Source organism: Schistocerca americana, chromosome 1, assembly GCF_021461395.2.
Source record: "Schistocerca americana isolate TAMUIC-IGC-003095 chromosome 1, iqSchAmer2.1, whole genome shotgun sequence".
Taxonomy (NCBI): domain Eukaryota; kingdom Metazoa; phylum Arthropoda; class Insecta; order Orthoptera; family Acrididae; genus Schistocerca; species Schistocerca americana.
In genome coordinates, this window is record NC_060119.1 from 784,062,264 (window position 1) to 784,078,370 (window position 16,107).

Genomic DNA, 16,107 nt, shown 5'->3' on the forward strand with positions numbered 1-16,107 from the left:
TATTATTTTTTAGTTATACTATTTCTACTACAGCTACTGCTGCTGTTGGCACTCCTGTTGCTGGAAATACCACTACAGTTATTGTTGAATTAATAACTGCTCCCAAACAAATGTTGAAGACAATAAGGGCTAAAGAACATTTATAAATGTGTGAGGGCTTCTGAAGTCCTGCTTATGCATTCACGGTGTATGGGTAAACATATTGAATTATACAAAAAACTTAAGAAGGTATCTTGTTCAGACTTTGTAGGAGGAATGTCACAGTGTTAGTGAAAGAGTACTGGAAAGCAGTTTGAAATCAAACAAAAAATTATAGATTTTTTTAAAAAATGAAGACATACAAGGGCCCCGGAGGCCCTGTATATGCATCCTAGGGTTAAAGCCTGGACCACGTGAAAATTGGGTCTGCCTTGGGACACATGGGCACACATAAGGCTGTTGTTTCACTGCTCAATAATGCTTGACATGCATATCTCATGGGATGTCATGGCAGTGGGGCGAGTCAAAGGTCAAAGGCTGTCTCATGGAGGCACTTGTGTCCTGGGGTGGAACCTTTTGAACTAAAGAACCTGGCAATCTTTTTTTCAATGTGCCTTTCTATCACTCAGTGCCTCCTTCATGTGTGGGCAACAATCTGTCCATTTCAAATCATTGTTACATCACATGTTGTGAAAACTATGTTCAAAATATGAAAGGAAACAATTATAGAAAGCAAATTTTAGACTGGAGAGGCCATAACATTGATAAAATAGGCAACTGGGGCAGAAAACACAAACAGATGTGAAGAAATGGATTCTGCAAAGTCAGTTTTCGGAATCGTGAGCACTTGGATCATCGAGACAAAAGAGCAGTTGGGTAATAAGAAAATTAAAAAGTAAAATGTGCAGTTTCAAGAGAATGGCTGCTCTTAACAACTTTCTTTATATCATGTTTATCCTTTAAAAGAGTTTTACCTTTCTGGTAGTATCTACTTGTCCTTTTCCTTTTCACTCATTTTTGCTGACTGTCTACCAGACACACAACTGTGTAGATGTTTCAAAAGTTTTGCGTACAATGCCCATTTCTTTGTGTGTGTGTGTTCGCACAACTGCTACACAAGTTGTTCATATTTCAAGAACTGGTAAGTAGGCATAATTGCTCTGAATCAAAAAGGGCTACTGTGAATAATCAGTTATACATTTGGTGATTTAGATCTTTCAATCAACTTTTAACAGAAATTATGCCTTTTTCAACAAATGGGCATGGAATTTTATGCTTCTCAATTCCACCCATAAGAGCAAAAAGTATCACTGACCACTCTTTACAGTCTAGTATTCATCACATCACAGGTATAAAATAATAATAATAATAATAATAATAATAATAATAATAATAATAATAATATACCACAGTTTTGTATATAAAGATGTGAATTATTTCTGCCTGGTCTACTTCCATTCTTAACTGAGTATGTAACTTACCAACATTCTGTAGCAATGTAAGGCACATTTGGAACATATTCCAGTGCTCGTGATCACCTTTTTGTTGGTCTAGGCGTTTAAGGGCTGCACGATATCTGTCCAAGTAATCACCAAGGAATGCCTAAAATAAATTATTTAATTATTATTTCATTAATATATATACTAATTAGTTATAGACATGAATATGATCTCAAAGCACTGGAAGTATGCATCTCTCAGAAATTTTGGAGTAATGAAAGGCATTTTAAACAAAGCTAAAAATGTGAATTTCATTTCCATGAATCTGGAAAAGCATTTGAGTAAAAATATAAAATGAGATGCAACAAAAAAATCAAGCTATTGCATAATTTATTAGCACTACACATTTAAAAGACAAGTAACATTACCAGACTGATGATCAATGAATTTTAAGTACATAGGAAATTTGCATGCAATTAGAAAAATTTGCATTACAAAAACTGCAACTTCTGATATGGCGACAGTAGTAACATAGCAAAAACTTAACACTCAAACCATGTAATCTGGCCACAGCAAAACACATGACATATTGAACTACAGGCTGAAGTCAGAGGAATCAAAATCTAATGATCAATTTGTAATTCAGTTTCTGTAATGAAAAGTAAACAACTACAACAATGGCAATAATTCACATACAAAACAAAAAGGAGATAACACACAGGTTGTTTTTTGGAATTGGGGCCATTTCATTTGGCAAATAAGAAAGTATTAAGAGAAATAATAGCACTCAGTGTGGGGCATGAGATACGCAGCATATCAATATAAAAGTGAAATTATTTCAAAAGGACAGCCTTAGAACACAGCACAGGAAAAGGCACTAAATGATACAAAAAAAATTTCAACTGAGGGTAAAAATATTAGAAAGTGAATAAATAATTATCCATTCTCACAAGGTCCTGGGAGAATCCCCCTTTCACTCCCAAATACTTTCATTTCCTATAAACTGCTTGATGAGAGAAACATTGAGCCCTAAAGCCATTACTTGTGTCACACTTTGAATGTCATTACAATGTGTTCCTGTTTGTCTGACCCATTTCCTTTAAGAATTACAAAATCAATATTAAAAAATATTAATAGAACTTTTAAAAACTTTTAACTTTCTCATCTTGAAGTGCAATTACAATCAGAGAAACAATAGTGAAGCAACAAGCAAAAACATCAAATTCCTTTACTATAATACTTTCCTTCTAAAGATAGAAAACATCAAACAAGACAGTGGTAATAGTGTGACAGAGTTGGACAATGCAGCAATTATGAACCTGGCACCCAATATACTACAAAAAATGTTCAACTATATACAGGGTGCCCCTTTTATCTTGACCACCCTAAATAACTGTTTGCCCAGATTCAAATTACAAACTGTTTCAAGCAAATGTTCTTTAGCCATCAGGGGGACATCAATCAGCATGATTGCTTTTGTTGTAGCTTTGTTTTTTTACAAAGATATGAACATCAGTATAACTTTTTTAAATGGCACCCTGTATTTTTTTATTCGGTAATTCATTTCCTCTCCTAAAGACCTATTCAAAAATGTATCACAGTGTACCATTCACAGAAAAACAACGTTATTAATTACATAACACAACATTGACGCTCCCAGCGCTCAGTGCCGGTACTCGGGGTAATGGAACACATCCACATGCCGATGTTGACAGAGGACAAATGTAAACATAAGTAGAATGCACACCCGTCATTCCATCAACTACTGGCAGTTGAAGAGTTGTGTGAATGGAATGTACACCAACGAAGAGAAGGTAGAAATTTTACTCATCTATGGGGAATGTAAGTTAGCAGAACAGTAATTGCAATACTGTTTTCTTATGTACGGGTACATTTAGCTCAGTAGTTTAGTCCTTTTAAATACTGTTGTGTAGAGTAGGAATACAGTAAAGGCTGTCCTTCCTACAAACTGCATCGACATATCATTTCTTTTATTGTTGTTGTTGTTGTTGTTGAAGGTAGGTGAAATGCTACGCAGGCAGCGGAACTATACATAGAACAATGTCCCGACAAAGAACCCATCTTCCCAATGGATGTTTTCTCATCTTGTTGTGACGTTTCAGAAAATGGGAAGTTTCAACCAATGACAACGCGAACGTCGTAGCACGCGCACAGATGAAGCTGCCAAAGTTACTGTTCTCACTTCTGTTGCTATGAATCCACATGTGAGCACATGACAGCTTGAACATGAGATTGGCATTCCTAAAACCAGTGTACATCGTATTCTTACATGTCACCAGTTCCATCTTTAGCATGTACACCTACATCAAGAATCGCATGAAAATGGTTTCTAGAATCATGTACAGTCTGTCAGCGGGCACAGCAGCAAATCCTCACCAACCCAAACTTATTCTCCAATGTTCTATTTACTGATGAATGTTCCTCCTCAAACACAGGGCAGGTAAGTACAAGGAACATGCTCTAATGGACCAGTGACAACCCATGATGGCTTAGACAGATGGAACATCAGCGTCAATGGAGAGTTAACATCTGGTGTGGGATGCTTGGTACTACAATTATTGGCCCTTATTTCATCAATGGTAGTCCAAAAGGCACAGCAAATGCCAACTTCCTCAGACGTATTCTTCCTCCTCTTCTGGATGAAGTGCCGCTAAGAACCAGAATGCTTATGTGGTATCAACATGATAGGTGTCCAGCACATAATGCCTTGTGTGCACGTTGCGTTCTGAATCGAAGGTATCCTCCCAGATGGATTGGTTAAGGAGGAACAGTTACTTGGCCTGCTTGGTCTCCTGATTTAAATCCTCTGGGCTTTTTTCTTTGGGTATGCATTAAAGACGTTGTCTATTGCGATATTCCAAAAACTCCAGAGGACATGCAGGAACGTATTGTGCTTGCTTGTAATTCTCTTCAGCAAGCAACATTGGGAGCAGCAGTAAATAATTCTTTCAGTCAACAAGTGCACCAGCATATTGGTGTCTAGTGTCATCAGTTTTAGTACCTTTGAATGTTCTACTCCTGGGAAATGATACAGGACAGTCAAAGTCAATTTTGTATTATGTTTTTACTTGGTTTTCATTTGTTTTCTGACAACTTCTGCAAGTGGACGAGTTTATGATCCCGGGCTCAAAGTCAACGTTGTGTTGTGCAGTTAATAACACTGTGTTTCAGTGAATGGTACACTGTGACATATTTTTGAATAGGTCTTTAGGAGAGGAAATGAATTACTGAATAAAAAATACAGGGTGCCATTTAAAAAAAGTCATGCCACTGTTCATAACTTTGTAAAAAACAAAGCTACAATGAAGGCAATCATGCTGACTGGTGTCCCCCTGACAGCTACAGAATGTTTGCTAGAACAGTTTGTAATTTGCATCTGGACAAACAGTTATTATGGGTGGTCAAGATAAATGAGACACCCTGTATAAGACATGGTGTTAATGAATATGAGAAAAGAATCTCATAGGGCATCTGCTGCAGGGAAACATAAAGCCCATGTTATACAGGTCAAGTTTCCCCATAAATTTGATTGATTGTGCACTAAACTGAGACAGCACAGATAGCTGGGTTGCCTGCCAAAGCTGTAGAAAGATGTTTCATATTGTTTGGTGAAAAAATGTCTGCTTCAAATGCAGATTTTTGTTATGATAATTGGGAGTTTTCTCCACATTAAGCAAGACTCTTCCCTAAACGTATCATTTGAATCAATAATGTTTTACTTCCCTCGCTGAAGAACATTCACTACTAAGAAGCACTCTGAGGTTAAGTTCCCACTGAGTGCTTCCCCCGCATGTCCACGCTTATGTTGAAGCGCTGCCTTGCAAGCTGTGACATCAGACACCAACAGCTCTCTTTATTGGCCAGCATACACAGTATTCACAGAATTTTACAATGAAAATAGCACTGGAGCTATTACCTGAAAATGTTCGAAGCCCCCTGCAGGCAAGCACCCTAGCAGTCAAAAGTGTCTGCTTGGGAGCCATCATGTGGGCCATCAAATAGCATATCAGCAAATCTTGTTCCATATGACATGAATTTAAGGCACAGGACATAAAATGTACATACCACATTGACACTGATAGATACGAGGGCTATACACAACATACATTACGTTTTGGAATTAAAAATAAATGAAGTATTGGAAAATTTTTTTATTATATACAGATGAAAGCCACACTTAAATACTACTTTTCTACGTAGTTGCCATTTAAATTAAGGCACTTATCGTAGCGATGGACGAGCTTGGAAATTTCTTCGTCGTAAAATTCGGCCGCCTGCGCCTTCAACCACGTGGTTACCTCTTCTTGAAGCTGTGGGTCGTCATCAAAATAATGCATATCCAACCACTTCTTCATTGCTGGGAATAAGTGGAAGTCGCTCGGTGCCAGGTTGGGACTGTACGGCGGATGAGGAAACAACTCCCACTTAAAAGATTCGAGAACTTCACGAGTGGCATTTGCCGTGTGGGCCCAGGCGTTGTCGTGAATCAGCAAGATCTTTGAGCCCGACTTTCCCCTGCGCTTGTTTTGTATTGCTCTTCTGAGGTTGTGCAGAGTTTGGCAATACCTTTGAGAGTTTATTGTAGTGCCTCTTTCCAGAAAATCCACAAAAATCACACCTTTTCTGTCCCAAAAGAGGTAACCACGTGGTTGAAGGCGCAGGCGGCCGAATTTTAAGACGAAGGAATTTCCAAGCTCGTCCATCGTTACGATAAGTGCCTAAATTTAAATGGCAACTATGTAGAAAAGTAGTATTTAAGTGTGGCTTTCATCTGTATATAATTAAAAAAAAAATTCCAATACTTTATTTATTTTTAATTCCAAAATGTAATGTACTTTGTGGATAACCCTCGTAAATAAATTACAAAATTGTAAGCATATCTCTTTATAATTGTGTATTATGTTCATGTAATATACAGCTGAATGTAATCTAATGTTCGACCTTCTATTTGCTTAAATAATTCTACAACTTTAATAACTTTAGTTCACAATAAATTTATCATGGATTATCCACTACCACAGCATTTTAGTGTTTAGTACAACTATTGGAAGCACCACCAGTGTGGGACAGTCGTGTCACTGTATTAGAAATACATATACGTGCAATAAGTGTAAACAATACCTGTATTGCTTTGATGAAGCCACAATAACCACATCCCTCAGTAAACTGTAAACATCTCTTATTGGCTTCAGAAATGATAGATACTACACGAGGAATGGACTGGCCAAGCTCTTGAATGGTGTCCATAAGATCTTGCTTGTTACTTTCTATGGCTGATAACTGGGGCGAAAGAGTCTGTTGCTCAAATGTTGAATATTTCGCAACATATGTCACATACGGTAAGTATACTGCCTGCGCCAAGGAAAGAATGAGCTCTGCTTCACTGGAATCATCTGCTTTAACTGAAACACATGCTCATATGACCATTATTAAACAACAAAAGTTTAAGGTACATTACTGAAGTAAGTTGCTGGGAAGCAAACAGCTCAAGACTGATGAAGCAGCTAGACTTGTCAAAATAAAATGCAGAAGTACATGGAAAATCAAAATATTAGCAAAATACTTGTCTTTCAAAAACAGAACTTAATTTTTTTGTGGCCATGTAGAAAAAGGGAAATATGTAAAGGAACAAAGGGTAGATATAAACAGAACAGGGCTATTTATGGTTTACCCAGAAACAGAAATCGATAAATTTTTTTAAGCTCCACAAAACATTGCTTTCGCCTTCTTTTATCTACTTTTCAGTATTGATGTTCATAAGATTTCAAACTGTATCATTGCACACTTTGTTCAAAATAGTTTGTTCTGAGAGCTCATGAATGTATTGGTAAGATAAGCTAACTTCATCAACTCCAAAGAACTGTGTAACAATGACAGGACTGAATTGCTAAACTGTATTATATTAAATTTGGTTGTACAACAATGTGCTGTCTACCTTCTTTAAATTCTTCATTAGAGAAATTTTGTTTGTGCGAATTTTTAGCATTGTCATGGATGCTGGTAGATTTGCTTTCATACATTGTTACTTGAAAAATTCCATTAAATTTCTGCCTATCACATATTCTTTTTGAGTGTAAGACAGTCACTTGCCATTACAACCACAGAAGAGGGAACCCCTAACAACTGGGAAGGTACCACCCTGTCAATAACGAATGGGAACTTATAAAAAGATTTTGTCACTGACAAAGATTTATTCTCAAGTGACTAGAGGTGAGAGGTACTTATTTCAGGTACAAATAATATTTTTGGCTCTGCAGTGGTCCATTAGGGCCTTAAATAACATTTATTTAAAAATTTCATGCATATCACGATTTAACTGGCGGTGGACTCTTCACGTGGGCATCAAACAATATAAACCTGCTTAAGGGATTTATGGTTGACAACATGAACTTGTGCAAGAGTAACAGCAATGTCAATTTAGTAAATGAGAGACAGAGGTATAATGTCTGTGTTGCATGTACACTGTTAAGTATCCAAAAGGTGTGCAGCATTCTGCAACACAGATTTCCAATAAGCTTAGACAACAGTTGAAAGCTGTTAGTGCCAAGCTGCATACTCTCATAGTCCAAATGCATGTTTTTCGAAACTTCCTGGCAGTTTCTCTCCTGACAAAATTCCTTATATTCCCAACAAAAATACTACTAGGTGCCTTAGTATTAGTAACTGATTTGTCCGGGTATCATTTTAAAATGAAATAGGATTTTTTTAGCTTAATGAAAATAAAAGCAGAAGTCATAAATACAGACATGTGAATATACAGACTTTTAATGAGGAGAGGAAATAGGGTCAGCTGCAAAGGAGAGGTGATCAGGCATGACCTTGTTCAAGGAAAAATCTGGGCATTTGCCTGACATGATTTAGGGAATTTTACATGAGGATCGCTGGTGAGAGAGGTGAAATTTCCTAAAACATGTACATTTTATCACACACACACACACACACACACACACACACACACACACACATATTCTCACAAGCAAGCACAGATTTCACACACCCATGACCGCCATCATCTCTGACAGCTCGGACTGGCATTTGGGTCCCAGTTGCTGGAGATGGTGGTCATGTGTCTGAGGTGCTTGCCTGACCATGTGAATGAATGAATGAGTGTGTGTGTGTGTGTGTGTGTGTGTGTGTGTGTGTGTGTGTGTGTGTGTGTGTGTGTGTGTGTGCGCGCGCGCGTGCGTGGGTGCGTGCTTTTCCTTTCCTGATGACTGCTGTGACTGAAAGCTAATGCATAAGCACTTTTAGTTGTGCCTTCCTACAACTTAATGTGTCATCTTTACAGCAAGTAGCAAGCTATCCTTTCCTTATATTGCTGATATTCCAGCTGGGAGTTTTGTTCAATGAAGACCACAGATACACTGTAACAAAGGCACTTAAATAATGAAGCAATAAAGTCATATTCTCTTATTTTACAACATTTCTAGGGAAAAAGAAAGTCCTTGATAAAAATAAGTGGCTCAGGAAGTACTTGTCTTGAGAAGGGGTACTTATCTGTGTCTCTCGGCATGTTCTTTAATCTTTACATAAACCTTCCCCTCCCAACTTTTGTTTGTTTTCTATGTCCAAGTTTCAGGTTTTCTCACAGCAGAAGAGTGTGTTGAGCACCATAGTGAAAGTGAAATAAGAATATCTTGTAAGAGTCTATTTGCTAACTTTAATATTCTAGCAATTCGTGCCATGTGTATGCCACAAACTATGCTATTTTTGAAAGAAGACAATGTGGTCATACATAGGAACATGCAAATTCACAACCACAACAAGAGGTGTAAAATAGACTTTCATATGGTTCACAGGGGATTAGCTTTAACAGCAATATGCAGATAGGTCTAATTTCTGATAATTTGCAAGTAAATGATCTGAAGATTACGAGTGAAGGTGCTTTTAAAAGATAACCTATGCAGTGATTTATTCTTAAACCTCTGTATAACTTGGAACTAAGACGAAATATTGTAACAACAATTGTAGTACTAAACTAAAACACTATGGATTGAAGTAATGTCCTATGAATAAAATTATTGTAAAATGGGGTAAAAAAACTTCTGTCTGCACACAAATAGTGCTGTAATTTTCCAGTGTTGATGTTGATCATGCATGTAAAATTGTATGTTTCAGGCATAAACAAAATAAAGATTTCAAACAAAATTTTGCTTCATTCACAAAAATTATGATTAATAGGAGACTGTCAACAGAAATATGCTACAGAATACTATGTTTCCTGGAGCTGACATTACTTCTAGTTCATAGTAGTTTCTCTTTAAATAGTTCACAAGGGCCCTGCCCTTTACTCTATTCCTGTAGCTGGAGGAAGATGAAAGCTAAAGACAAGAGATATTTCTACTACTTTCTTGACAAGCTAGCCTCACGTCAGTGTAAAAGGTTTTAAATTTTTGAGATTCCCATGAATGTGAATGTGCTACTAACAGAAAGGAATAGTTTAATCATGTTGTGGAGCAACAATGACATAGTGAGAACTGGATGTGTTCTAAAGCAAACAATTTCATACCGAATACATAAAGGTTCCTCTCAAAAACATACCTGCGGGTGCATCAGTGACAGAATGCAAGTTATTCGCAAAGTGTGAAGTGAGTTGCTTGAGTGATAGAAGGAAGCTTAACTGGTCAGATGGTGGCCGTTGTTTCAACGCTGCATCAATGCATAGGTTTGGACTCGGTTCCAAATTTGCTAATACATCTGCAAACAGTGCAAGCAAGGTAGAGCGAGCAGGTCCAGCTCCAAAGACCTAAGGAACAACAAAACAGTGGATGTCAGCCGATAATGACAAAAATTCTGTCTAGTCTGTGAGAGAACATATAAAAATAAACACTGAACTACAGAAACTGATTTTAATAATAACAAATGTAATGAATATAATAATCTCACTCCTGCACAATACTGTGAAAATCTCTGCCAAACAATGATGTGGCACAACAAATTGTGAGTCCTACTGGTGGAAAGAACTGTCTTTCAATATACATGCTAAAGGCAAGGTGGGTTAGGTAAAAAAAAAACCTAAGTTTGATCAACATTCCTGTAAATCATCCAAGGTGATTTTTTTGGTTATCAACATTAATTTTGGTTTGATGCAGTTCTACAGTCCTACCACTTGCCAGCTTTCCATTTCATTTCAGAATACTGCTACATATACTAATTTCTAGGACTGTCACTCTAGTGGATTTTTTTTTTTAACTACAGTTCTCACCTACAACTCATGTTGTAATTTGTGTCCAATAATGCTCTCTCCTCAATTTTTATGTTATTTACTTGGCACTTTTCTTGTTGATTTGTTGGAGGTAGCCTTCATTCTTTATTCCACCGGATATTCAACAGTCTCATAAAATACCACATTTCAAAGGCTTCCTCATTATCAGTTCTCACAACCTCACCAATATACACTCCAAATAATTTTCTTTTTCTTCAAGTTTTATGCTTTTAAATGTCAGCAGAAACTGTTTCATGCTGTGGAAAGCCCTTTTGCCTTGTGACAACTGTTCCACTAAGCTTAATTTGGATCTTCCTTCTCAATCTATTTTACTTCCAAAATAGTGAAGTTCACCCTCCTCCTTAAAAGCCTCTTGTTCATGTGTATCAATTATCCATCCTGCGTGATCACTTGCTAAAAAACACTATTATCTTAGCTTTTTTTTGTTATAGTCATCAGCTAGCACACACTGCATTTCATTAAACACCCAACTCAGTACCTGTTCACTTTGCTGAACACTTACTTCAAACTGTATTATAATAATTTTCTGTCCATAATAAACATATTCCACATCTAGCTAGTCCTGTACTATATTTGTCTCACTGCCTCTTCAATACACAAATAGTTCAAGGTAAACACTTATCTTTTCAGAAATCAGGACAATCCACCGAATAAAAAAGAAAATCAAATTTCATAAATTTATTTTAATTGGGTAATCTCAATAGATTCACTCTCTCTGTGTTACCCATTAACATTCCTGCTTTCCTTACCATCTCAGTGAGTTTACACGTTAATCCAGTAGTTATCACTACCATTGAATAAAGTACTTGCCTGAATATGTGAGAATATGGAGAAGATATTGGCCTTAGTCTCGTTTCATGGCTCGACCTAGTTAACACATGCAAAAGGCTCAAATTTGAAACTGTAAAATAAGCACCTCTGCTAGGCCATTTCATTTAAAGAACAACAATGTTATGCACCGGGGATACGCAGAAGAAATTATTTATAAGAAGTTTTGAAAGGTATGTGATGACTCAGCATACCATAAATAAGTACAGGATATTTCATTCCATACATTAGATCGTCTTGCTTTTACACTGACATATATCTCAAAGTTGAATTAATAGGTAAACCACACACAGACATCAAAACCTAACATAAATCTGTGTGAAAGCAAACATTACATACTTGCTGGTAATATAATAATTCTTTGAATTCAAACTGATGAGGCAAATGAGAATTTTATTTATGATGGTAAAAGGTGGATATATTAAAGACTGGTGTTGTTATAGCCCCACAAAAATTTGTTATTTTTCTGGAGACTGTTTTCAACACTTTTGTAATTTATTTGGGATATAGAATTAAATTTAATTTAGGACAGAAAATAAATATAAACAATGGTGCTAAAGATACTTGAATACAGAATTTAATACACATGAAGACCTTCACAGTAGCTGCATTCTATATACATAGAACTAATAAACACAATGTTACAGTACAATTTTGATGCCATGTGATACTACCCAAACACATTTTTTTGCCTTAAAAATGAACAATGCAATCGCAACAGTGAACTCAAAAGTGACAAATTAATGGGTATCGTGAAAACAATGGCTACTGAATTCTGGTGTTGGCTTTTAAATAATGGCCTGGAGCAAAACGGATAACTCACAATTGATGTAGTTTTCCATCACGATACATAAATAAATGTTCAGTCACTTTCTCACTTTGTGGAGGAGTTACTGGAGCAAGTGGAACCCAAATATTGATCTGATAATTACGTAACTCATCTGGTAACTCAACTACGTACCCAATAAATAATTCAAAAGCCTGAGATTCAGTATTAGGATTTTTTTCCCGATGCTTAACAATAATTCACAATGATGTGTAGCTGCAAACTGTGCCAAACACTTCAGATACCATAAAATATTTTTAATTCCCCTGTACATGAGTGAGATTTTTTTTACAGTTCAGAGGGAAAGAAGTGCATACTATTTTGAACAGGGTTATCTCCAGCAAAGTATTGTAGAGTCAGTAATTGCCATGAGTAGACAATTTATTTGCTTTTTAATTATTTCTGTTTATTTTTTTTTATGTTCATACATTTTTCTATGAAGTAAGCAACAATCTGTTTATTCATAAAACCAACTTACATAAATTAGCCCCTCGTTTACAATAACTTCCATTTTACACATGCACTTAGCAGCTGGACTAGGTAGCTGTGTCATCAGAGTCATTGAAGAGGAAGACTAAATCTGATACAACAAAACATAATGCCTAGTTAAATAACTTACAACACAAAGGAACTATAGACATTGGCTGCAAGTGGACATTGATCTAAATCAATAAGGAAAGTTAAAAATTTGTGCCAGACCATGATTCGAGGCCAGATCCTCTGCTTACTAGGCAGATGTGCTGGCCACTGCACCATCTGGACACAACGGTCATTGCAACTGCGTGGACTACCCTAACACACCACCCATCAGACCCAAATTCTTAACTTATCCACATACTACTAATGTCGTGCCCCTTGTCCATTATTCCCATTACATACAGCATTTCTCTGATTCCTGTAAGAGTTCAAGCCTGCTGTGCATCTGCACTGGAGGGATCATTGACTGTCCTTGCTTTAATTATATACAGAGTGAATCACCTACAACTTGCACGGCAAATATTGCATAAATGGAAAGTACTATTGAAGTGTAGTTTTCACAGAATGTATTGGTAGCCAGAGGCTCATACTGTCAGCCAATAAATAGATCGTGATAACACTTAGAAAGTGTATTTCTTATGTAAATATACAGCTTTTTTAATGGAACAATGCCATAGACATTAACAAACTACAAACAGGGTAAATCAAACACTGGAAAATCCAGGATGGACTGTAACAATATAATGAAAAGGATAGTTGCTACTCACCATACAGTGGAGCAGCTGTGTCGCAGGAAAGCACAATAAAATGAGTGAAAGTTTAGCTTTTGGCCAACAAAGCCTTTGTCAAAAATAGGTAGGTCTCTCTCTCTCTCTCTCTCACACACACACACACACACACCTCACGCAAATGCAACTCACATGTACATGACCACAGTCTCTGCCAGTTCGATCCAGACTGCGAGCAGCAGCAGCAGCACATTATGAGAGAGGCAACTGGGTGAGGGTAATGAGGAGGCTGGGGCAGGGAGGGGGAGGGATAGAGTGTAGTGGTGGGGATGGTGAAGTGCTACTGGGTACATACAGGGATGAGGTGGAGAGTAGGGCAGCTAGGTGCAGTCGAGAGGTTGGATGGAGGGCGGGGGAGAGAGGGGGTACTGGAATGGGAATAGGGAAGTGGCTAGATGGGTAAGGACAATGACTAATGGAGGTTGAGGCCTAGAGGGTTATGGAAATTTAGGATATATTGCAGGGAGAGTTCCCATCTGCACAACTCAGAAAAGCTGGTGTTGATGGAAAGGATCCAGATGGAACACACTGTGAAGCAGTCATTGAAATGGACGTCGTATTGGTGCAGTGCTCAGCAACAGAGGGGTCCAGTTGTTTCTTGGCCACAGTTTGTCAGTGGCCATTCATGCAGACAGACAGCTTGTTGGTTGTCTTGCTCACATAGAATGCAGCACAGTGTTTGCAGCTTAGCTTGTAGATTGCATGACTAGTTTTACAGGTAGCCCTGCCTCTAATGGAATAGGTGATGTTTGTCACCGAACTGGAGTACGTGGTGGTGGTGGTGGTGGTGGTGGTGGTGGTGGTGGTGGGAGGATGTATGGGACAGGTCTTGCATCTAGGTCTATTACAGGAATATGAGCCATGAGGCAAGGGGTTGGGAGGAGGGGCTGTAAAGGGATGGATGAGGGTATTGTGCAGGTTTATTGGGTAGCAGAATACCACTGTGGGAGTGGTGAAATGGACATTTCTAATTTCAGGGCACAACGAGAGGTAGTCAAAACCCTGGCGGAGAAAGTAATTCAGTTGCTCCTGTCTTGGGTGGCACTGAGTCATGAGGGGAATGCCCCCTGTGAACGGATGGTGGGACTTTGTGAGGTGCTGGGTGAGGGGAAAGATAAGGTATAGGAGATGTTTCTGTACAAGGTTGGAAGGGTAATTACGATATGTAAAGGCCTTTGTGAGACCCTTGGTATAATTCGAAAGAGACTGCTTGTCACTACAGATGTGATGGCCATGGGTGTCTAAGCTGTATGGAAGGGACTGCTTGGTATGGAATGAGTGGCAGCTGTCGAAGTGGAGGTATTGGTAGATCCAATATGGACAGAGGTACTGATATAGCTATCATTGAGGTGGAGGATAACAATGTGGAAGGTGTCTTGATAGGCTGAGTACAACCAGGTGAAGCAAATGGGGGATAAGATGTTGAGGTTCTGAAATAATATGGGTAGGATGTCCTCAACCTCAATTCAGATCACGAAGATGTCATCAATGACTCTGAACCAGGTGACTTTCACAGCATAGGGCGAGGGATAGCAGAGTAGGGGTGGGGGATGGTAAGAGCTACTGGGGGTTTGCAAGGACGAGGTGGAAAGTAGGGCAGCAAGGTGCAGTTGGGATGTTAGATGGAGAGAGTGGGAAGGCAGTGGTAAAAGAGTGAAGTACAAAAGAGACTGGATGCGCTGGTGGAATAGAGGGCTGCATAGTGCTGGAATGGGAACAGGGAAGGGGCTAGATGGTTTGGGATCCTGGGTGTTTAGGAAGGATTGCCCTAGATGGCCCCTGGGCTCCTGAATAGATTGGCATAGGATGGTGCCATGTGGGTACCCATAGCCGTATCCCAGATTTGTCTGTAGGTAATGCCTGCAAAGGAGAACTAATTATGGGTGAGGATGTAGCTGGTCATGGTGACTAGGAAGGAGGTAGTTGGTTTGGAATCCATTGGGCATTGGGAAAGATAGTATTCAATTGCAGTAAGTCCATGGGCATTAGGGACGTTATTGTAAAGAGAAGTGGTATCAATAGTGACATGTAGGGCACCGTGTCGTAAATGAAAATGAACTGTGGAGTCAGTGGAGGAAACGGTTGGTATCTTTTATGTAGGAGGGTAGGTTGTGGCTAATAGTTTGAAGGTGTTGGTCTACAATAGCAGAGATTTTCTCAGTGGGGGCACAGAAACCGGCCAGAATGGTTGGGTTTATAGACTTTAGGAAGGATGTAGAAGGTAGGAGTGTGGGCAGTGGTAAGGATGAGAAGAGAGATGGACTCTGGGGAGAGGTTCTGGGATGGGCTTAAGGATTTAAGGAGAGACTGGAGGTTCTTCTAGATTTCTGGAGTGGGGTCACTGTGGCAGGGTGACGAATCTGACAAGATAGCAGAGTCCTTCTGCCAGGTAATAGTAGGGTAAATTAGCAAGGTAAATTCGAATGTCAGTGTTGTTTGTTGCAGGATTCATTTACAAGATATTGTATTTTGAAAAGTTTCCACACTCACCTGTCTGTGCTGTTCAACTTGCGTAGTTACCAC

At 38.4% G+C, this 16,107-nt stretch overlaps 1 protein-coding gene across 2 annotated transcripts in view; it reads right to left on the minus strand.

Moving 5' to 3' along the window:
• Positions 1 to 16,107, minus strand: part of LOC124612313 (conserved oligomeric Golgi complex subunit 7) — a 71,357-nt gene that overhangs the window by 24,866 nt on the left and 30,384 nt on the right. The window contains exons 8-10 of one of the 2 annotated variants that reach the window (XM_047140449.1): positions 9,981 to 10,185; positions 6,561 to 6,832; positions 1,461 to 1,581 (exon numbers count right to left, since the gene is read on the minus strand). In XM_047140449.1, coding sequence (XP_046996405.1) covers positions 1,461 to 1,581; positions 6,561 to 6,832; positions 9,981 to 10,185 — 598 coding nt within the window. Of the gene's footprint in view, positions 1 to 1,460; positions 1,582 to 6,560; positions 6,842 to 9,980; positions 10,186 to 16,107 lie in introns of both variants that reach the window. The other variant, XM_047140441.1, reaches the window with a different exon arrangement.